General features: G+C 42.9%; 1 protein-coding gene across 1 annotated transcript; it reads left to right on the forward strand.

The window, feature by feature from the left end:
* The first annotated feature begins 44 nt into the window (after positions 1-44).
* Positions 45-24,108, forward strand: smap2 (small ArfGAP2). Its single transcript, XM_029122954.2, has 10 exons — positions 45-966; positions 18,346-18,479; positions 18,708-18,793; positions 19,935-20,013; positions 20,331-20,390; positions 20,514-20,607; positions 21,440-21,567; positions 21,662-21,836; positions 22,250-22,836; positions 23,585-24,108. Exons 1-10 carry the CDS (start codon positions 861-863, stop codon positions 23,711-23,713), a joined length of 1,578 nt encoding a protein of 525 aa, XP_028978787.2. The 5' UTR covers positions 45-860; the 3' UTR covers positions 23,714-24,108.
* Positions 24,109-24,965: the final 857 nt, after the last annotated feature.

Consider the following 24,965-nt stretch of genomic DNA (forward strand, 5'->3'; position numbering starts at 1 on the left):
CAATGTTGACACGTTCTGTTAGGAACGCCTTCTCTGGGAAGTAGTGTGTGCAATTATTCAAATCGGCTGCCTTTCGATTCATGCTTTCAATTGCACTGCTAGGACACGTTTCCTCCGTGATAAGTACTCAAACCACCTCTATGCCTGTGAGCACGTTTCTGCCTCAACGGGATCTGTGGTGTCTACGGGTCGATTATAGGGATCAGGGGGCTGGGATACGGGTTTGGAACGATAACGACTCGTCGTTCGATAGTGGCTTTAAAATACATGCTCGATGCTTAAAAACATTGTGACTGAAGCACAAGTAATTCGTCTAATATATAAACCTGTCAAATTAGAGGACGATCGCGGGAATGTTGAAGTGTGTGTGTTTGTATGTGTGTGTGTGTGTGTGTGTGTGTGTGTGTGTGTGTGCGCGCGCGCTAGGAGAGGTTGAGAGTGCGAGGGAGAGGTGTGTAAACTGTCAGAGAGACGTGAGGACTCGATACTGATGCGGTTTAAGTCGTGTAGCTGAATCGCTTGCTGTGCAATAAAAGGCAACAGGACATTTTGTTGTTTTTTTCCCTCAGATAAAAGCGTAACAGTGCAAAGAGGCTAATACATTTGTCAGCCTGTTACTTATGCGTTGCTGCAAGCTAAATGGCTAGCTTTGACTTCAGGGCTTGTTCCTGAACGTTGGTTTTATACAAATAGCTTCCTTATTCTGAAGAGGCACAACAAAAGCGGTTGCCGCATCGCTTTGTTCTGTATTTTCTTGTTCTGTCTTTCTGGGTATAACTGCAAACGGAGCTTATCTGAACCTATCGTCCAACTCCATCTCGCGTTCAACCTGTGTCGGAGCGGTGAAAGGAATCGAAGCGATGATGTCGGGGAAATCTATGAAAGACATTGACAGATATCAAGCTGCGCTCAACTCGTTACTATCACTTGAGGAGAATAAATTCTGCGCGGATTGTGAATCAAAAGGTAAGTGGTTGTGTTGACCGATTGTCCGTTCAAACAACCAAACGCATTGAAGTGCCTTTCTCGGGCAGAGTGTTTGTACTGCTGGTATCTCAGAATGTGAATCTAAAGAAACATGTACGTTATAAAAACAGAGACCATGCGTTAGTATAAGCCATATGTCTGATGTCCAACACCCTGGGTCCGGGGGTGGGTAGGCACGACTGAACGGGAATGAGTCAATCTCTGTTCCCTCAGTTTCCCGGAACGTATCCGGTCTGTCTGAGGGAAAGCGATACTTGCATAATACGGTTTTAGTGAACTTTGAAGGTTGTTATTTAAAGGCCATTGTAGAGGGAGTTAAAGGGAAGGGCGACTGCACAGTTATACACGGCATTCTCTCCCGCCGGTACAAACTGTTCCAAGCTGAACACATATCAGGTGCATCGGATAAATCCTGCCTGTGTCTCTGTCCTTTTAGAGTGAAGGTTAAGGTTAGTTTATGCAGCTATGAGATATGCAGAATAGTTTTTTTAAATGGCAGTACATTTTAGTGAGTCAGTGTTATACTATTAGGGTATAATGTCTGGATATTATTTGGGTAATGTTTTGGTAATGATATGGTACTGTTAGAGTAATGTTTGGGTACTATCATGGTACTGTTAGAGTAATGTTTGGGTACTATCATGGTAATGATAAGGTACTGTTAGAGTAATGTTTGGGTACTATCATGGTAATGATATGGTACTGTTAGAGTAATGTTTGGGTACTATCATGGTAATGATATGGTACTTTTAGAGTAATGTTTGGGTACTATCATGGTAATGATATGGTACTTTTAGAGTAATGTTTGGGTACTATCATGGTAATGATATGGTACTTTTAGAGTAATGTTGGGGTACTATCATGGTAATGATGTGGTACTGTTAAAATAATGTTGGGGTACTGTCTTGGTAATGCTGTGGTATTGTTAGAGTAATGTTGGGGTACTATCATGGTAATGATGTGGTACTGTTAAAATAATGCTGGGGTACTAACTTGGTAATGATGTGGTACTGTTAGGGTAACGTTAGGGTACTATCATGGTAAGGATGTGGTACTATTAGGGTAACGTTAGGGTACTGTTACGTTAATAATATGGCAAGGATGTTGTACTGTTAGGGTACTTTTGGGGTAATGTTATGGTAATGTTAGGGTCATGACGGTGTAATGTTGGGGTTTGTAAGTGAATGGTAAGTAGGAATGTAACCAACTTTTGTCCTCTTGACTGTTGGATGATCACTTCAGAAACTGTCTGGAACACAGGCTTCCCATCTAACACAGGCTTCCCATCTAACATAGGCTTCCCCAGTAACACAGGCTTCCCCAGTAACACAGGCTTCCCATCTAACACAGGCTTCCCCGGTAACACAGGCTTCCCCGGTAACACAGGCTTCCCATCTAACACAGGCTTCCCATCTAACACAGGCTTCCCATCTAACAAAGGTTTCCCCAGTAACAAAGGTTTCCCCAGTAACACAGGCTTCCCCAGTAACACAGGCTTCCCCAGTAACACAGGCTTCCCCAGTAACACAGGCTTCCCCAGTAACACAGGCTTCCCCAGTAACACAGGTTTCTCCAGTAACACAGGCTTCTCCAGTAACACAGGCTTCTCCAGTAACACTGGCTTACTTACACATATGTGCCTGCAGAGCAGCTTGGGATGCCAAGGCCTTTGAAAGGCAGACAGCAGACCGGCAAGGTCTTACCGTATTTTTAGATCAAGAGCAATTTACTGGACAGTTCTAAGATTGAGTTTGAACACTTTCCCTCTGTTCGCTCTCATCTGAGCAGTTTTCCTGTTCTCTTTTCCCTTTTTCCTGTGTGTGTATGTGATTGTGTGTGATTGTATATGTGAATGCATATGTGAATGGGATTGTGAATGTGATTGTGTGTGTGGTGGTTTTTAATGTGTATGTGATTGTGTATGTGGTGGTTTGTATGTGTGATTGTGTATGTGGTGGTTTGTATGTGTATGTGATTGTGTATGTGATTGTGTATGTGGTGGTTTGTATGTGATTGTTTATGTAATTGTGTATGTGATTGTGTATGTGATTGTGTATGTGGTGGTTTGTATGTGTGATTGTGTATGTGATTGTGTATGTGGTGGTTTGTGAGTGTATGTGGTTTGTATGTGGTTGTGTATGTGGTGGTTTGTATGTGTATGTGGTTGTGTATGTGTTGGTTTGCATGTGTATGTGATTGTGTATGTGTTGGTTTGCATGTGTATGTGATTGTGTATGTGGTGGTTTGTATGTGTATGTGATTGTGTATGTGGTGGTTTGTATGTGTATGTGGTTGTCTGCGTGTGTGTGGTTGTGTACCCAGACATTCCCATCTGACCTCTACCTGTACCTAAACCCCTCCCCCTCTCTCTCTCTCTCTGCCTGCCTTTCTCTACCTCTTCCCGCTCCCTCTCTTTCTAACTTTTCATCTCTCTTTTCTCTCTCTCTCTCCTCTGTTTTTCTTTTTCTCGCTGTGAATAATGCTGACAACTCTGTCAAGAGGTTTAGCAGATGTCTACCCCAATAACATACAGAACAGCCGAGGACAACATCTAAAACCACTGAGTATTATACTGTAGCCAATGGCGACACAACATCTAGAACACAGAGTATTGTACTGTAGCCCACGGCAACACAACACCATATAAGATGGAACCATGGAAATAGAATGACATATTGTTGCCAGAAGAATTGTGTAGTATGTCGTTTGAAATCACATATTAACAAAATAACCAAACAGCAAGCAAACCTATGGTGACTCTACCACTGAGAAGTAGGAGCTGAGCAGCTTAAATGACAAGGGGTGTGGCTTTGGTGTGTGTGCGCGGAACGCTGCTGTTGAAGGGGAAAAACAAAGTAAACCTAAAACAGACATTGCATACAGCTGAGATGCATTTCAAAATATCGAATGCTCTTGCGATGTGGATGTTGCGCATGTCAAGGTTGCGATTTGGACATGAATTTCATTAATTTAACAGCCCAAGCTGCAGGGTTACTGCAGTAGTATGTGAGGTCACCTGGTACTACCATAGAGATGGCCAGAGGACACTACTTTGAAGAAACATGTATATGCTTATTTTCTTCTTCAGTTTGAGACACATGGGGGTCTGTACAGATGTCCTGCACTGTTTTCATCTTAGATCCTGGCTAGGTGGGATGTGACGTCAATGTCTCTCGCCACTGTTGTAATTATGTACTGATGGCTTCTTTTTCAGGACAGTGAAACTGTGTGTAGGATATCTGTGTCGTATATGACTTTAAACCTGTCTAGTCTAATTAGCTAGTGCAGTGGGATTATGGGTTAAGGGCAGGAAATAGTAGAATACCAAACACATACATACATAGGAGGTGGACAAAATAACAGAAACACCTCAGCAATATATTAATATCAGGGACTTAATTAGGTCTAGGGCCGTCCTTCAAAACAGCTCCAATCCTTTGTGGAATGCTGTCATACAAGTCCTGAATTGTGTGTAGTGGGATATTGCACCATTTCACAAGAAGATAAGCTTCCAGTTCTTTGAGGAATGGAGGAGGTGGAAATCTACTTCACACTCTGTCGCTCCAGGACTTCCCCATAAGTGATGTTCAGAAATGTAAACCGCTGTCCGGATGTAGGAAATAGGGTGAAAGATGACTCAACAGAGCATATTAATTCATTCCATTGCTCAGGGGTCCAGGTTTGGTTCCTCTTACATAAAGTTATGCATCTTTGTGCTTTGGCCATTGATACGGTGTGTTCCTTAATGGCAGCCCTGCCATACATTCCAGCTTTGTGAATCTCACAACGTTGAGGTTTTGTTGAGACTGGTTCGCATATGTGCTGATTGAAATCTGTGGTAATTTTTGAGGCTGTGCCTCTGTGTTCGGGCATTGAGCAACTATCCTGTTTAGGGTCCGTCTATCACTCTTCCTCTTTGGTAATGACGTTTTTCCATGTTCTGCGTGTGCTGTCATGATTTTTGCAACAGTTCCCCTTGACACAATGAATTGTTTTACAGTTTTTGTGATCAATTGGTCTTCAATTCCGGCACCAACTATTTGGCCTCTTTGGAACTCTGTTAGTTGCTTCGTGTTGCTTTGAAAATTCAAATATGAAAGTGCTAATTGTCAGACCTCTTTTAGTGTTGACACCAGGGACGCCACTAGAGATTCATGAATGGGGGGCTAACTCTATTTGGGGGTCTGGGCAAGTCCCCAAAATGTATTTTCATCGTATATTTGAAAATACATTTATTTAATAAGGTTATCTTTGGTCAAGGTTGTCCAAAAGTATATCTGTTACATAGTTTGTGTTAGACACAGATCTAATGTGACTTACTGAAATTCTATCCGAATAAAGAAATTGAAGTCCACATTGTCCCCATCCATCCAAACCAACAAAAGGCACAAAAATTGCTTTACAATGTAGCCAAAAAGAGTGATTCACCATAGTACATTTTGTTTAGTTAATAAATGTTAAAGACAAGCTGTCCGAACTGGGAGGGCCGAAGTCCCCATCACAGCCTTCCTGTCCAACAGGAGGCAACACGTGTGATTGGGGATATACCTGTCTGACCCCCTGACCATCAGCACTGGCTCCCCTCAAGGCTGTGTCCTGTCCCCCCTACTCTTCTCCCTGTATAGCAGCAGCTGCACCTTCAGTCACCACTCTGTGAAGCTCATGAAGTTTGCAGATGACACCATCCTCATCGGACCTGTTTCTGATGGAGACAAGGCCGCCTATTGGTGGGAGATGGGCCGTCTGGTCTCCTGGTGCCGTCAGAACACCTTGGAGCTCAACACCCTAAAGACAGTGGAGATGATAATGGACTTCAGGACTTCATACACAGTCCCCTTATTTCAGGGGCTCAAATGTAATTGGACAAATTAACACAATCATAAATAAAATGTTTGTTCTTAATACATTTTCAAGAATCCTTTGTAGGCAAGGACTGCTTGAAGTCTGGAACGCATAGACATAACCAAAAGTTGGGTTTCCTCCTTTGTGATGCTTTGCCAGGCCTTTACTGCAGCTGTTTTCAGTTGTTTGTTCGTGGTTCTTTTAAGTTTTGTCTGCAGCAAGTGAAATGCATGCTTGATCGGGTTGAGATCAGGTGACTGACTCGGCAATTGTATTGATCATTAGAAAACCCTTTTGTGATTTTATTAGAACTGCTGAAAACTATTGTGCTGATTAAAGTAGCAATCAAACAGTCTTTTAGACTAGTTCAGTATCTTCAGCATCAGCGTTTGTGAGACAAATATCTTTCTTCTGAAACTTGTCAGTCTATACTTCTGAACAATATAGGCTAGTCCATGTGAGAAACTGCCAAGAAACTGAAGATCTCGTTCAACGATATGTAATGCACCCTTCACATAATATCCCAAACTGGGTCTAACCAGAATAGAAAGAGGAGTGGGAGGCCCCGATGCACAACTGAGCAAGATGACAAATACATTAGAGGGTCTCGTTTGAGAAACAGATGCATCACAGGTCCTCAACTGGCAGAATCATTAAGTAATACCTGCAAAACACCAGGTCACCCAGGCAACCTCTTTGAGCAAAACAGCCTCTACAGCAGCTTCTACACCTAATTTAACCTCTGAAAATCAAGGCAGTCAATCAGCAGAGAGGGACCATGCAAAATAACCTTTCCACAGCCAATCAGCATGGAGCGACCACGCTGAAGAACTTTGCCTGCAGTCAAAAATTATGTCTTCAGGATGGTAAGTGGCATCCCCTGATGATGTCACTATAGCAACAATGGAACCGCTTGTATGCAAACAGAAGAATCGTGCATGCTTAATGAAATCACTTGCACACACATGCACAGACACACTCAACGACACACTCCATCTGAAGTAGGTTTCAGCAGGCTTTGGGTAGAAAGAGGGTCAACAGCATCCCTCTGTTCTCTAATCAGCCAGTCTAATTAGCACAGTCTGAAATAATACACAGGAGAGAGGGGGAGAGAGGGGGAGAGAGTGTCTTTGAAAGGGGGAGGTATACATGTTCGTGTGTGTGTGTGTGTGTTTGTGTGGGTTGGCAGAGACAGGGAAATGTGTGTGTAACCACTTAGTGTTAATGTACTGTAAGCTTTGTCTCAGCATACAACATTAGAGACAGTGGGTCTGATCATTGACATGTTCTTTGCCATGTGATGTGTTCATATTCCTGTCAGTACCTGTGTGTGTGTGTGTGTGTGTGTGTGTGTGTGTGTGTGTGTGCGTGTAGTGTGTGTATTGTGGTGCCCTAGTAACACATTAGAAGCACCTTAGTTACACAAAACAGTAGACGCCGCTAAATAATGTCCATGCAGAAAGTCAGTTTCTGCAAAAGATGTAACGTTGGAGCTGCGGACGCCAGTCTGCATGGACACATACTGTGAATAGAGAGAATACGGGCATCTTGGACATACTGATATCCGAGGCTCGCGGCGACACCATTCAGCTGAGTCCGTTTGGAACAGAGACTCTTATTCTGGAGACGTCAAAGGCAGGCTGCCGTCAGAAGCGTAACACCATTCAATATTTATAGTAACCAGGGAGGCAGGATTAAAAACCCCTTTAATATTCCCACATACTCAGAATGGTTGTTGGTGCGTTAATGCTGTTACTGACTGAAGGTCTGGTGAGCATGTAAGATAATGGCCTGTGAGTGGTGAGTGCATTATATAAACACATTTGCCATCGATGGATGCATGTAGTTTATCTACATGCAATCTAATAGAGCTGAGTTTGCATTGCAGTCGTGGGCAGCTATTTAGCTAACAGTATGGAGGTGTGTTGAAGCGGTGACTGCAGGCCTTTTAGTCTCTGTAGGAATGGAGGCTGGTTGAAGAGGACCACAGTAATGAGGAGAAACTTCTTGGACCTGGAGTCAGTCAACCTGTCCATGATACATTGAGGTGGGTGTGGGTGGGTTGGGGGGGGGTCTTGGTTCAGGTTGGTTTGCCGTTTCCACAACAACAACAGAAGGCTTGTGTTTTGTGGTTGGATATCTCTCTGATGCTTTTCGCCATTTCAACAACAATTTAGTTTTTTTCAGGCATAAACGAAACACATGGATATGAGGTGGACACATTAGGAAAAGCATTCTCAGTTCACTGTGCAAAGATCTTTTATGAGAAACATAAACTAATAATTTCAACTTTCCTATAGGTACTGTTGTTTCTACAACCTCGTTTCCAAAGTAGTTGGTATGCTAGTGCAAAATGTAAATAAAAACAGAATGCAATGATGTGCAAATCATTTATCCCTGTGTTTAATTCAAAATAGTACTAAGGCAACATATCAAATGTTGAAACTGAGAAACTTTATTGTTCTTGGAAAAATGCATGCTTTTTTGGAAACGGGGTTGTAACTTAAAGTTGTTCTGCAAGGCATTCCATAAATATAGAGCACGCCAGTCAAAGGCAGTTTTTCCTAATTCAGAGTGGGCCCTCTGTGTCTCTTACCAGCGAGTCTTGTGAGCTTGTCTGATAAGTTAGCAGAGTCGGCTCAGACAGGAGTGGTCGTTGGTCAGCAACGTATCAACAGACACTTGGGATCGCTCCAATCGCAATGTCACATTTCATGCTGATTATTTAATCGGCAGGTTACTCAGGCTGATGTGTGCTGGTCTTACTAGCATGCGGGCGCTAACCCACCCACCACCCCTGCCTCCACCTGTTTGATTCTGTTTCCTTTTCTGGGGGGGGATCGGTACGGCGTACCTTGCTCATTGCCTATTGGGATTGCCATTAATCATGTGATGGTGTTGATGTTGTTATTAGTAGTATGGTATACAGTCATGTGATGACAGTGAGTTATCCAACCCACTCTCTTCCCTTTGCGTACATATAACACGGGTTAATCTACGGCTTTTAAACGATTAGTCACACGGGAAATCCGTGCCTCGATGATGGTGACGTCAAATAGGTTTCAGTTGGTGCGTGTCAATGAAACGATTTTATTGACCAGCATTATTATTAATGGGAGGAGATCGCGTCTCAACTGCACGCATAAAAGGACTTTGGCGTATGCATAGCACGACATTGTGTGAACCTGTGTTATATGTACGCAAAAGGAAGAGAGTGGGTTGGAGTTAACCCAGAGGAGCAGAACATAACTCCAAGACAATAACATTACTATTGTGCATGTTCCTAATAAATGGTTTAACAAAAACATGGCATTTTCTGTCTGAACTGCAGTTTTTCCAATGAATTTGTATGGTGAGATAGGACGTTTTTCAAAACAGCCCTATATACAAACATCAACCTGTATCTGCCCTGTTCTAGATTTCAGGGAGTCCCAGATAACTAAATGTATTTAATACAATGATGTGTATTGAAGGTTTATACCAGTAATAAAATGCTAAGCTGAATGACAAACTGCATCTAGAGGTTTTATTACTGAGCCTGAGGCGTGTGAATATAATCAATATAATCTAGTACGTCGTACTAATAGAAAAGTGGCGAGAACAATTTCATATCTATGCTGATATGACATATATGATTTTTTACAATAAAATCAACTAATTCTAACCTTAAAACCTTTAGCCAGTTCTGAGATGTGTTTTTTTAAGGTATTTTGTAATCTAACCTGATTCCAAAGTATTTGCGTAAGGGAACACATTCAAAACCAAACCATCCAGGGGTCATGTTGAGATCATCCTAGCACGGATGTGTTCCTGTTCTTTGAATCTACAACAAAAACCCAGAAAATCACATTATATGAATTTTAAATAATTAATTTGCATTTTATTGCATGACATAAGTATTTGATCACCTTCCAAACAGTAAGAATTCCGGCTCACACAGACCTGTTAGTTTTTCTTTAAGAAGTCCTCCTGTTCTCCACTCATTACCTGTATTAACTGCACCTGTTTGAACTCGTTACCTGTATAAAAGACACCTGTCCACACACTCAATCAAACAGACTCCAACCTCTCCACAATGGCCAAGACCAGAGAGCTGTGTAAGGACATCAAGGATAAAATTGTAGACCTGCACAAGGCTGGGATGGGCTACAGGACAATAGGCAAGCAGTTTGGTGAGAAGGCAACAACTGTTGGCACAATTAATAGAAAATGGAAGAAGTTCAAGATGACGGTCAATCTCCCTCGGTCTGGGGCTCCATGCAAGAACTCACCTCATCAATGATCATGAGGAAGGTGAGGGATCAGCCCAGAACTACACGGCAGGACCTGGTCAATGACCTGAAGAGAGCTGGGACCACAGTCTCAAAGAAAACCATTAGTAACAACCTACGCTGTCATGGATTAAAATCCTGCAGCGCACGCAAGGTCCCCCTGCACAAGCCAGCACATGTCCAGCCCCATCTGAAGTTTGCCAATGACCATCTGGATGATCCAGAGGAGGAATGGGAGAAGGTCATGTGGTCTGATGAGACAAAAATAGAGCTTTTTGGTCTAAACTCCACTCACTGTGTTTGGAGGAACAAAAAGAATGAGTACAACCCAAAGAACACCATCCCAACCGTGAAGCATGGAGGTGGAAACATCATTCTTTGGGGATGCTTTTCTGCAAAGGGGACAGGACGACTGCACCGTATTGAGGGGAGGTTGGATGAGGCCATGTATCACGAGATCTTGGCCAACAACTTCCTTCCATCAGTAAGAGCATTGAAGATGGGTCGTGGCTGGGTCTTCCAGCATGACCATGACCCGAAACACACAGCCAGGGCAACTAAGGAGTGGACAGGCAAGAAGCATCTCAAGGTCCTGGAGTGGCTTAGCCAGTCTCCAGACCTGAATCCAATAGAAAATCTTTGGAGGGAGCTGAAAGTCTGTATTGCCCAGCGACAGCCCTGAAATCTCAAGGATCTGGAGAAGGTCTGTGTGGTGGAGTGGGCCAAAATCCCTGCTGCAGTGTGTGCAAACCTGGTCAGGAACTACAGGAAACGTATGATCTCTGTCATTGCAAACAAAGGTTTCTGTACCAAATATTAAGTTCTGCTTTTCTGATGTATCAAATACTTATGTCATGCAATAAAATGCTAATTAATTACTTAAAAATCATTCAATTTGATTTTTATGGATTTTTGTTGAAGTGTACCTATGATAAAAATGTCCAACTTCTATATGCTTTGTAAGTAGGAAAACCTGCTAAATCTGCAGTGTATCAAATACTTGTTCTCCCCACTGTATAAACTGGATGCTATTATCCCCACATGGTCCATCCTCTAGAATGTGACTCTTCATGGGAGACAGAAGGGGGGGGGGGCTCTGGGCACAAACAAACATATTGATTGTGTTGTGTCAACATGGAAATAGACATAGAAAGCGCTTACTTAATAAACATTCAGCTTTTCTGTGTGTGTGTGTGTGTGTGTGCCTGTCCCGTTCTCTGTGTGTGTGTGTGTGCCTGTCCCATTCTCTGTGTGTGTGTGTGTGTGTGTGTCTGTCCCGTTCTCTGTGTGTGTGTGTGTGTGTGTGTGTGTGTGTGCCTGTCCCGTTCTCTGTGTGTGTGTGTGTGCCTGTCCCATTCTCTGTGTGTGTGTGTGTGTGTGTCTGTCCCGTTCTCTGTGTGTGTGTGTGTGTGTGTGTCTGTCCCGTTCTCTGTGTGTGTGTGTGTGTGTGTGTGTGTGTGTGTGTGTCTGTCCCGTTCTCTGTGTGTGTGTGTGTGTGTGTGTGTGTGTGTGTGTGTGTCTGTCCCGTTCTCTCTGTGTGTGTGTGTGTGTGTGTGCCTGTCCCGTTCTCTGTGTGTGTGTGTGTGTGTGTGTGTGTGTGTGTGTATGCCTGTCCCGTTCTCTGTGTGTGTGTGTGTGTGTGTGTGTGTGTGTGTGTGTGTGTGTGTGCCTGTCCCGTTCTCTGTGTGCTAGCAGGTGATCAAACAACCAAAGTCCCCGGTTTGTTTGCTCTAAATCAGTCTCTCTCTTTTTTTTCTCTCATTCTCATTCAAATGCCCTCTCTCTCTTTCTCTCTGTGTTATCTTCTCTCTCTCTGTTTCTCTCTCTGTTTCTCTCCTTCTTCTCTCTCTCCCCTTCCCTTCTTTGGTTCCTCCATCCCTTTCATGTTGTTTGTTTACTTTTTACCACCCGTCTACAACAGACGTTTCTTTTATCCACACGGAAAACTTCTAGGCCTTATTGCATTACATTAATTACTGTGAAAGGACAAGTATTATCTTTTACAAACAAGAGCTGATTTTTTTATTGTACAGTATGTATTTACCATAATTTCTATTAAATACATTGTAAAAGCAATTTAGGAAACTACTGGTTAGGGTCAGTCATCTTAATTTAATAAGGACCTTTATTCCCAGTGTCATACAACTGCCTTTGTGTCACAATATGATGCGAAATGTTTAGTAAATACAACAAAGTTTTGACTTCAGTCACTGTGAAGCAGCATATAGCACCTTTTTCAGGTTCAATATAATGAACCACTTTGTACTCCAAATTTACATTTAAAAAAATGTAATACATTTTAACAGAGTATCATGAATGCAATTCCTCTCTGTAAAAGTACTTCAAAGAAACAACTAGATAACATAATAAACACATGACAGGAAACAATACAAATATGAAAATATATCAGTTAGGTGTAAACGCTAAATGCACATAACAAACTAGCATTTTGACATTGATGTATTTGATGTATTTAAGACATATTAAAGCATATTTCAAAATAGCCAAAATCGAATATGTAAAAATGTGTATGGAATAAATGGCAATACAGTAGTAATACATATAATAAATATATTAGTATATGTTTTTAAAATATATGTATATATGTCAATATATACAAACCCGATTCCAAAAAAGTTGGAACACTGTACAAATTGTGAGTAAAAAAGGAATGGAATAATTTACAAATCTCATAAACTTATATTTAATTCAAAATAGAATATAGATAACATATCGAATGTTGAAAGTGAGACATTTTGTAATGTCATGCCAAATATTGTCTCATTTTGGATTTCATGAGAGCTACACATTCCAAAAAAGTTGGGACAAGTAGCAATAACAGGCCGGAAAAGTTAAATGTACAGATAAGGAACAGCTGGAGGACCAATTTGCCACTTATTATGTCAATTGGCAACATGATTGGGTATAAAAAGAGCCTCTCAGAGTGGCAGTGTCTCTCAGAAGTCAAGATGGGCAGAGGATCACCAATTCCCCCAATGCTGCGACGAAAAATAATGGAGCAATATCAGGAAGGAGTTTCTCAGAGAAAAATTGCAAAGAGTTTGAAGTTATCATCATCTATCATCCAAAGATTCAGAGAATCTGGAACAATCTCTGTGCGTAAGGGTCAAGGCCGGAAAACCATACTGGATGCCCGTGATCTTTGGGCCCTCAGACGGCACTGCATCACATACAGGAATGATACTGTAATGGAAATCACAACATGGGCTCAGGAATACTTCCAGAAAACATTGTCGGTGAACACAATCCACCTTGCCATTCGCCGTTGCCGGCTAAAACTCTATAGGTCAAAAAAGAAGCCGTATCTAAACAGGATCCAGAAGCGCAGGCATTTTCTCTGGGCCAAGGATCATTTAAAATGGACTGTGGCAAAGTGGAAAAGTGTTCTGTGGTCAGACAAATCAAAATTTGAAGTTCATTTTGGAAAACTGGGACGCCATGTCATCCGGACTAAAGAGGACAAGGACAACCCAAGTTGTTATCAGCGCTCAGTTCAGAAGCCTGCATCTCTGATGGTATGGGGTTGCATGAGTGCGTGTGGCATGAGTCCAAGTTCTAGAACAATATATGCTCCCATCCAGACGTCGTCTCTTTCAGGTAAGACCTTGCATTTTCCAACATGACAATGCCAGACCACATACTGCATCAATTACAATGTCATGGCTGCATAGAAGAAGGATCCGGGTACTGAAATGGCCAGCCTGCAGTCCAGATCTTTCACCCATAGAAAACATTTGGCGCATCATAAAGAGGAAGGTGCGACAAAGAAGACCTAAGACAGTTGAGCAACTGGAAGCCTGTATTAGACAAGAATGGGACAACATTCCTATTCATAAACTTGAGCAACTTGTCTCCTCAGTCCCCAGACGTTTGCAGTCGGTTATAAAAAGAAGAGGGGATGCCACACAGTGGTAAACATGGCCTTGTCCCAACTTTTTGGAGATTTGTTGATGCCATGAAATTTAAAATCAACTTATTTTTCCCTTAAAGTGATATATTTTCTCAGTTTAAACATTTGATATGTCATCTATGTTGTATTATGAATAAAATATTGAAATTTGAAACTTCCAAATCATTGCATTCTGTTTTTATTCACAAGTGTACAGTGTCCCAACTTTTTTGGAATCGGGTTTGTAATACTTCCGTGTGGGTAACAGCGACAGGCTTATGTGTCAATCACAGATCCTTCCTTTTAACTTAGAGAGGAAGCTCAACTCTGTCAGTGGTTTACCCAACAGGATGCAGTGCGTAGCTCTCCAAACACTTTTAAAACCGTTTTAGTTCCAGGTTTTATTTCGAGGTTCTCCTACTTTGTATCGGGACAACTGAACACTTTAAGGTTCCGGAACCCTGGATTGTTCTAGAACCCTATATGGTTCCAGGTTTAACTATCTACAGTTAGTGCAAGCACTGATATGAGGTGGTTTTACTGCTTTCCTCAGATGTCTAGTTTTGGTCGTCATCCCGTTCACATGAATAATGACATAACAAATGTCCTGAACAACAGAGCAGCTTATGGCTGACCACTGGCTTTACGCTGTCATCAGCCAATGGCAACAGTCACCATTCAGTACTCACCGCCTCAGGCCCACCCCACCCTGTCCTTCTCTCGTCATGCCAGGCAAAGAGGGCTTTTGACTCCTCCCTGACATGCCTGGAGAACCAGGCCACCAACACACTCAAACCCTGTAATACCCCACAAGAAGATTAGAGGGAGGCAGGGAATGAGAAAGGGAGTGATAGAGGGAGGGAGAGAGGAAGAAAGAGAGGGAGGGAGAGAGGTATGGACGGAGAAAAAGAGCGGTAGGGAGAGAGAGACGGAGGATGAGAGATGGATGGAGCGTAGACTGAGAGGGATGAGAGACAGAAGAGTAGATTGATGGACAAGGGAAAGAGTGAGGGGCTGGGAGGAGAAAGACTGACAGAGAACTGCAGGCACAGAGGAAACAGAGAGAAGGCCAGTATAGTGGACAGAAAGAGAGAGACAGAAGGAGAAAGACTGACAGAAGGAGATATTTTAAGCATAGCAAATAAGGATTAGACAGACTATATGGGAGACAGTTGTTTACACATGTATTGGGTCTTTCCTTCCAGCCAGGGTAATGGCAGGGGACACACACACACACACACACTTCATGCTCACATAGAGGGCTTCTGTCCGAGTGTTCACTGTTAAATAGGCTTTGCTGAGTAATTCCTCTATTATTAGCCTACCTGCTGCTAGCTAATGTGACAGACTGACGGACAGACACACAGACTGACGGACAGACAGACTGACAGGAAGACATCCACCAGACAGACTGTGTCACTGAGGGCCAAAGGATCTGCATCTGTCTGTGTATTACATTTAGATAACACTGACCTTAACATCTGTCTGTGTATTACATTTAGAATACTTTGTAATGCATGAATACTGTCTCTTTTTGTTCCTGGATTATTCTTCTATATTTAGTCTCTGTGCAGTCACTCAAAAGCATCTTTACTGTATGAAGAAGCGCTTTATGCTGCCGTACTTTATGGAGACAATTGATAAGGTTAAACTAAGCGTCCACCAGGAAAACCACCTTTGACCTGAAAGAAACACCTTTCTGGACGTCTTTCTCTGGATGAGAGAGATCTAAATGTAAAGAGAAAGGGAAACTGGGATGAGAGAGATGGACAGGAAGAGAGTTAGAGAGTGGGAGAAAGACGAAATAATGGGGGTGTAGGCGGAGGAGAGGGACAGATAGGATGGTCAGTCGTTTCTAGAGCTATAAATTCATAAACTCATTCATACTATTTATATAGTTCGTTTTCCAAAATAAGTGTTTTGCACGGAACCTTAACCAGTAGCCACACTTTATATTTGCTTAGCTGATTCCCAAGCCAAACATTTCTTTTAAATTTGTGGCTGTAAAATCTAGTGGAAAACTCAGAGAATGCCAGTAGACAGTGATGCCATCTAGGGGCAGTATATGCACATTACAGATTCTCAATTATATTTCTTTATTGTTAAAATAAAATAAATATTTTCGCTGGGTTCATTATTCCTAATTGATCATCACTCAACCATTTGATGAAGATAATAATTATATTTTAAAATGTTTGCCTGTTGTGTTCAGTTTGAACAGTACAGAATCACCATCCTGAGGCCATGGATTTATAAGTGACCTCAGTGGGATTCAAACCGATAACCTTGGAAGACCACTCCATTTCCTATGTTCAATACAATACTGTCAAATGGAGGACATGGTTACATTCATAGTAACCATAGTAATTCATAGTAACCATTGTAATTCATAGTAACCATTGTAATTCATAGTAACCATATAACTATAAACCATGTGAACACATGGACTGCAAGGCAGAGGAATAAATCAGAGAGACAAAACTACAAATGGAGTTGCTTTGAACCATCACAAGTACATCTTTGTTGATAAGAGCAGGCTTGTACCTGGCCAAAACTCAACATAGTGTCAGTGCAATATCTTTGATTGAATAGTACCAAAAAGACTAATCATACTGTAGTGCAGTGTGCGCTAAACATTGGCATTTCTTTCTGATAGTGTTTGTTACATTTGATTAGACAAAAGACCCACGTGGCATCAATGATTGTCTTCACTGATCGCACTTTTGATTATTTGATAGAAGTTATGGAAAGGAATTTTCATCATTTGTGATGGGTAATGTACAGTAAGAGTTTTCCCTTATGTGAAAACAGTGGAATTAACTGTAACAGACTCCCTTCAGCACTTCAAAGAGTCGTTTTGAAACACGTGTCTCAGGTTGTTTGGTCCTGGACTAACTGATTGTTACAATGACTGTGAGAATTGCACTATGATATGTTTTGATGACTTAACCAATGTAGTCATTATATTTTACCAAAGACATAATGGTTGAATCAATTATCTTCTGCTGAAAGATGTTTTCTTACTAAATGAAAGCAAAAGCTGTTATTTAAAATGCAAGTATGTGTTATTGCAAGACTTAATGTCTTAATGTGTTTGTACTAAGAGTTGGTTTAAAAAAAACACTACATACTGTTGATACTAATATCAAAGCGATAAGAAGAGCATGTAAAAATTATATACCCAGAGGGAAAAAGAGTGCGAGGCAGGGAGGACTTTACAGTGAAATGGAGAGAGACTGTGAGGCAGGGCAGGGAGGACTTTACAGTGAAATGGAGAGAGACTGTGAGGCGGGGCAGGGAGGACTTTACAGTGAAATTGAGAGAGACTGTGAGGCAGGGCAGGGAGGACTTTACAGTGAAATGGAGAGAGACTATGAGGCAGGGCAGGGAGGACTTTAAAGTGAAATGGAGAGAGACTGTGAGGCAGGGCAGGGAGGACTTTACAGTGAAATGGAGAGAGACTGTGAGGGCACAAGGATAGAAGAGCTGTGTTCAAGTGCCCTTCACACCACAGAGGATGGGTCAGTAGAGAGACAGAGAGAGGGGGAAGAGAGGAAGATAGTGACGCAATGGAGAGAGAGAGAAGAGAGGATGAGAGAGGAAGATGGAGAGGGAGAGAGGGAGGGAGGGAGGCTCCAGTACTCACTTTGAAGCTGTCGGTCTTCCATGAAGAGGACTGTGGTATAGTTAAATTAGAATAGAGAAATAGCCAGAGAGATCAAGAGAGCGATGGAGAGAGAATCTTCTTCTTAGGTCCCTGCTCTGCTTTTATCATGAGACTAGAGTTTAGCAGATAAAACCACACACACACACACACACAAATACACCAAACACATAGATCTATCCCACATGTAGTCACAAACACATACACCCAAACCAACACAAAATATAGACTCAGGAACATTCACTGACTCTCTATCTCAAACACACACACACACACAAACAGATGTTTTAGCACTGTATTTGTGGGGAGGTTTTGGGTAGTAACAATAGTTATACATTGAGAATCAAATTCTTCTAATCCTAATCTTAACATAATCCTAACCCTAACCCAAAATCCTTAACCCTGACTGCAACTCCTAACCCTATCAGTCTAATTCCAACCCCAAACCAAACTCTTGACAGTTAAATAACCTTTTTTAAGGTGATAACTGGAATAAATAAGGATCTGGTCTGGCGTAGTCTGCTACAATAGAGGGATTAGGGGTCTGTTTAGGCTGTGGTCCCAGTCAGAGATGTGTTTGATTAACAAGGGAGTCCACTGCTCCCTGATTAGTTTAATACCTGAGGTTTGGAGGTGGGATCATCTATGATTGGGTCTTCGTCATCTCCCAGGACCCAGGTGGGCGTCATGGAGCCTGGGCGTCTTCATTTGTATCCGCTGTGCCGGCATCCACCGGAACCTGGGCGTCCACATCTCCCGGGTCAAGTCCGTCAACCTGGACCAGTGGACACAAGAACAGATACAGGTCAGAGGTCAAATTGGTCATATGGTCAGTGGCTGGAATGGTTGTTTCTTTCTCAAACCTTCCCCAAGGAGAGGAGAGGACTTCCCCTGTCTTTACTGGTCATTAACCACCTCTCACTCTCTCTCTGTTTGTCTGTCTGTCTGTCAATGTTCTGTCTCTCGCTCTCACCCTTTCTCTCCTCACCTTTTCTCTCTCTCTCTCTCTCTCTCTCTCTCTCTCTGTTTGCAGTGTGTTCAGGAGATGGGAAATGCCAAGGCCAAACGTCTATATGAAGCTTTCTTACCTGAATGTTTCAGTCGACCTGAGACTGACCAGTATCCTCATTGCACTCTGTGTGTGTTTGTCTGTGCACATGTGTGTGTTGGTCTGTGCACACGTGTGTGTTGGTCTGTGCACATGTGTGTGTTGGTCTGTGCACACGTGTGTGTTGGTCTGTGCACACGTGTGTGTTGGTCTGTGCACATGTGTGTGTTGGTCTGTGCACATGTGTGTGTTGGTCTGTGCACACGTGTGTGTTGGTCTGTGCACACGTGTGTGTTGGTCTGTGCACATGTGTGTGTTGGTCTGTGCACACGTGTTTTGTGTGTGTGTTTCTGACATTATAACAGGGATGAAAATGTCCCCAGGCTGTAGCTGAAATAGAAATAATTTACTAATGGGGTCTTTTTTCCTTACTTTGAAACAGGCAATTATTTTGGTTTGACTTTTTGGTTTAGGACAAACGTTACAACTGGAGTTACAATTAGAGGTTAGGATCAGGCATTACTAGTTGGATTTAGGGTTAAGTGTGAAGACTAGTTTAAGTTTAGGCATTAATGTTATGTTTTTGAGGTTAAGGTTAGGGTTAAAGTTAGGGCTAGGGTAAGGTCTAGGGTTAGGGTTAGTCAAAGTAGGATTCATTAAGGGTAATCAACGTTGGTGACCAACTTTGGTGACGGCCAAATCTGTATATGTGGTGTGTGTATCTTTGTGTGTGTGTATCTGTGTGTGGGTGTGTGTGCATGTGTGTGTGTGTGTGTGTGTGTGTCTGTGTTTTATGTCTAACTATACTCATGGGGACCAAATGTCCCCATGAGTATAGTAAAACCAGAAAGATTTTGAAAAAAGGTCCTCATGAGGCAAAAGTCAATTTCTGGTTCAGGGTTTAGATTTAAGGTCATACTTATAATTCATTTTAGAGTTAGAATTGGGGTTTCTTTAAGGTCCAGGTGTTGTTGGTTAAGTTTAGGGTTATGGTTACGCATTACATCTAGGTAAAGTTTAGACATACATTGTACTTTATTGAGGTTAAGGTTAGGGTTAGGGATAGATTAGGTTTAGGTTAAGGTTAGGGTTAAGATTAGGGCAAGGGAGCATACTATTTCTATTTTCTGGTCCATATGAGGATAGCCATACAAACTTGTGTGTGTGTGTTTGAAGAAAAGCTGCAGTCTCTTTCCTGAACCATCTTTACAGGTCAGCAGAGATATTTATCCGGGACAAATATGAAAAGAAGAAATACATGGACAAGGTCCTGGATGTTAACAGACTTAGGGTTAGTATGAACACATTCATTTATACATGGACAATGGGGTCAGTATGAACACATTCATTTATACATGGACAATGGGGTCAGTATGAACACATTCATTTATACATGGACAATGGGGTCAGTATGAACACATTCATTTATACATGGACAATGGGGTCAGTATGAACACATTCATTTATACATGGACAATGGGGTTAGGATGAACACATTCATTCAGGCCTTTCATTATGTCATTCCATTGATACTCTTTCAGGTTTATGCAACACATTTTGTTTCCCTTCTCACCCCCTATTTCCTCGCTCTCTTCTTCTCTCCTTTAGAAAGAGAAGAGCTGTGAAAACATTCCCAGGGAACCAGTGGTGTTTGAGAAGATGAAGTTGGTGAGTGTGTGTGTGTGTGTGTGTAAGAGAGTGTGCATGTTTGTGTGTAACAGGTAACATGATCTGTTGTTATTCCAGTACTGAAATTCTCAAGTATTCAATGTTTGTGTCTGACTCTTTCAGAAAAGAGAAAACAGCCCAAAGACACAGACACAGTCTCACACACACACAAAGACACAGACACAAGGTCAGGCTGTCTCAGACCTGCTGGGACTAGGTATGTACACACACACTCAAACACCCGCACAGTCACACACACACACACACACACACATCACACACAAAGACACAGTCACAGTCTCACACACACACAAAGACACAGTCACAGTCTCACACACACACACACACATCACACACACACACAAAGACACAGTCACAGTCTCACACACACACACACACATCACACACAAAGACACAGTCACAGTCTCACACACACACACAAAGACACAGTCACAGTCTCACACACACACACACACACACACACACACATCACACACACACACACACAAAGACACAGTCACAGTCTCACACACACACAAAGACACAGTCACAGTCTCACACACACACACACACACACACACACAAAGACACAGTCACAGTCTCACACACACACAAAGACACAGTCACAGTCTCACACACACACACACACACACATACACAAACAAAGACACAGTCACAGTCTCACACACACACAAAGACACAGTCACATACACACACACACACACACACAAAGACACATTGAGTAGCCTGGTTGAGTAGCCCAGTTGATTAGCCCTGTGTTTTGTTGCTCTTCACCAAACATGAAAACACTCCAACACAAACCTTTTCCATCTGTTCCTCCTTTCCTCCCTTCAATCTCTCCCCTCTCCATTCCCCTCTATCTCCCCCTCTATCTCTCCCTTCTCCTCTATATCTCCCTTCTCCATTCCCCTCAATCTCTCCCTTCTCCATTCCCCTCAATCTCTCCATTCCCCTCTATCTCTCCATTCCCCTCTATCTCTCCATTCCCCTCAATCTCTCCATTCCTCTCTATCTCTCCACTCTTTTAGATGTTCCTGTATCAGGAGCAGCTGTAACTAATGGCAGACCCTGCCGTGGAGGAGGAGGTAGTCCCTCAGTGTCTAACTCTGGCCTGGATCTATTCAGCTCTGCCTCCAGCTCCACTGCCACAAACACAGTGAGATATAGAGAGGGAGGAGTCAGATAGACAGACACACCCCCACCCCCACCCAGAACACACACTCCCTCTAACTTATCTGTCCTCCCTCCAGCCGGTAGGTAGCTCCATGCCGAGGGGTCGCGTGGCCGCGTCGGTACCCGAGAACCTCAGTCTGTTTCTGGACTCTAAGCCAAGGCAGGAGGGGTCTGTGAGGAAGTTATCCAAGGACTCCATCCTGTCCCTCTACGCCACCACACCCACATCACACCCCAACCTGGCTGCTCATGGTAACAACCCCGTCCCTCCTGACAGCAACCTGTGCTGATGAGTGTCCTTTGTGTCCCCAGTCAGATGGAATTAAAAGACCTCCAAGTAATATGGATTTGTGTTTCTATTTTCTTTTTCTTTTAATGTAAAAAGGGGGTGTGGAAATAGGCCTTTCCAGGGGACATCAAATCTTGGTTTAGCTCTTCATCCACAAGTTTGTCAAAACTTGGTTTTAATCCTCTCCTTCTATTCAGAAAATAAATCAAACCTGACATACCAGGTGAGCTTAATGAACTACCAGGTAGAACACACCTTTAGTGTTTCTGCCCACCAGGACCAGAGCCCGGTTCTAGAGTATCAAGTCACATTAGCAATGTCTGTGATTGTCTATGGAGTGTTCCTGATTGTTCTGTTTCTCTGGCTTTATCTCCAGCGGGTCTGTACATGAACCCAGCCCAGTTAGGCTACTATGGATCGTACCATTCTCTGGCCAATCAGGGGGGAGCCTTGGGAGGAACCATGGTGACATCACACTCCATGATGTCCCTGAGTGGTCATCAGCAGAACACCATGATGAGGGGGCAACAGCAAAGCATCATGGGAGCTCAACAGAATGGGCCACAACAGAACATTTTCTTGGCTCAACAGGGAGTCACATCCCCATTTATGGCAGGAGTACCCCATGGGGTAATCCAGCAGCAAAGTTTTATGGGAGCACAGCCAAATGGAATGGTTGCAGCACAACAGAATGGCTTCATGGGATATCAGCACAGCATCATGGGAGGACAGCAGCAAAGCATCATGGGAGCACAACAGAACGGACTGGTGGCCACAGCGCAGAACAGCTTTACAGGACAAGGACAGCCACAGCAAAGCATCATGGGACAACAGCAATGCACTATGGGACAACAGCAAGGCATTATGGGAGTTCAACAGCAAGGCATGCTGGGAGGAATGCCAGCTGAGCAGCAGCTGTATGCAGCACAACAGGGTCAGCAGCTACAGTGGAACATCGCTCAGGTGAGACACCACTGACCCATGTGTGTGTCTATAGGTGTGTTCATGTGTGTGTGTGTCTATAGGAGTGTTCATGTGTGTGTGTGTCTATAGGTGTGTTCATGTGTGTGTGTGTCTATAGGTGTGTTCATGTGTGTGTGTGTGTCTATAGGAGTGTTCATGTGTGTGTGTGTCTATAGGTGTGTTCATGTGTGTGTGTGTCTATAGGTGTGTTCATGTGTGTGTGTGTGTCTATAGGTGTGTTCATGTGTGTGTGTCTCTATAGGAGTGTTCATGTGTGTGTCTATAGGAGTGTTCATGTGTGTGTCTATAGGTGTGTTCATGTGTGTGTGTTTCTAGGTGTGTGTGTTCATGTGTGTGTGTATGTGTGTTTATAAGTGTGTGTGTGTGTGTTCATATGTGTGTGTGTGTGTGTTCATATGTGTGTGTGTGTGTGTTCATATGTGTGTGTGTGTGTGTTTATAGGTGTGTGTGTGTGTGTTCATATGTGTGTGCATTTGTGTGTGTATGTGTGTGTGTGTGTGTGTGTTTCTGTTCATATGTGCGTGTGTGTGTGTGTGTGTGTGTGTGCATCACTATATAAGGAATATGTGAATGGGGAGGAAGTCTGTGTCTTCAGTGTGTTTCTATGAGGAAGTACAGTATGTGTTTTACGTGGAGGTTTATATAAAACATAAAATATGAACATCTGTATTCTATGTGTGTGTGCGTGCGTGTGTGTGTGTGTGTGTGTGTGTACATGTTTCTCCAGATGACCCAGCACATGGCAGGGCTGAACTCCTACGGAGCCAATGGCAAGATGGGATATGACAGACAGCACATGGGAGGACCAACCAATCAAAGCACCACCCAGATGATGACCTCAAACATCTGGAAGTGATGTTATAACTTGTAGAGGCAGTGATGTCATTAAACCGTGGCGGGGCTGGTATTTGGGGGATTTTCTAATGATAATCTGACATTAGAGGAAAAAGACGAGGAGAATGAATAGGAGCAGAAAGAGGTGGAGGAGGAGGTAGCTGCTCTTTTCCATCTCTCCTCCCTCTCTAGCTCCTATTCTTTCATAGCCATTTTTCCATGCTTGCCTTCTGATCATTTAACAAGCAATCAAAGGACCAGAAATGGAGGTCAAAGGTGAAGGGGTGACAGAGGTCACACTGAACTGGGACCGCAGTTTTAAACTAGTCATTTCCAGTGTTTGTGTGGGAGTGTGCATGTGTGAGAGTGGGAGTGTGTGTGTGTGTGTGTGTGCGTATGTTTGACAGTTTGCATGTATGTGTGTGAGAGTGTGTGTGTTTGTGTGTGTGGGTTTGTGGGTGTAGGTGTATGTGTGTGGGTTTGTGGGTGTAGGTGTATGTGTGTGGGTTTGTGGGTGTAAGAGAGTGTGCATGTGTGTGGGTTTGTGGGTGTAAGAGAGTGCATGTGTGTGGGTTTGTGGGTGTAAGAGAGTGCATGTGTGTGGGTTTGTGGGTGTATGGGTGTAAAAGAGTGTGCATGTGTGTGGGTTTGTGGGTGTAAAAGAGTGTGCATGTGTGTGGGTTTGTGGGTATATGGGTGTAAGAGAGTGTGCATTTGTATGGTTTAGTGGGTGTGTGTGTGTGTGATTGACAGTCTGATTTATACAGGATAAACAGTGTCATCCTTTATTTCTGATAAACGTCTCAACATTCACTATTCCTGAATTTAATTTACTATTCCTGACTTTAATTTACTATTCCTGACTTTAATTTACTATTCCTGACTTTAATTTACTATTCCTGACTTTAATTCACTATTCCTTGTTTGAAACAGACTTCTGTTCATGGATTTGTGGAGATCTCGGTCCGCATTCAGTTTATGGGCAGATCTTGGATCTGTATATGGACACATCCTAGCTACCTAACCCATAAAATAACAACAAAGGGGTCTTCCAGACAACTCCACGAGGGCTATTTGTTGACATGAATGTTAAAAACAAACAGTATGAATGCGTCCCGCATGGCACCCTAATCCCTTTTCAGTGCACAGTAAAGTATGTAACAAAGTGTGAGGGCTCAGGATGTCATTCGGGATGGGAACCAGAAGACTGTCAGTCACATGACCTTCCAACAACGACCGGCCAATCAGAAACCAAAGATGACTGTGGCGTTTTG

The sequence above is a fragment of the Esox lucius genome, chromosome 10 (assembly GCF_011004845.1).
Source record: "Esox lucius isolate fEsoLuc1 chromosome 10, fEsoLuc1.pri, whole genome shotgun sequence".
Classification (NCBI taxonomy): domain Eukaryota; kingdom Metazoa; phylum Chordata; class Actinopteri; order Esociformes; family Esocidae; genus Esox; species Esox lucius.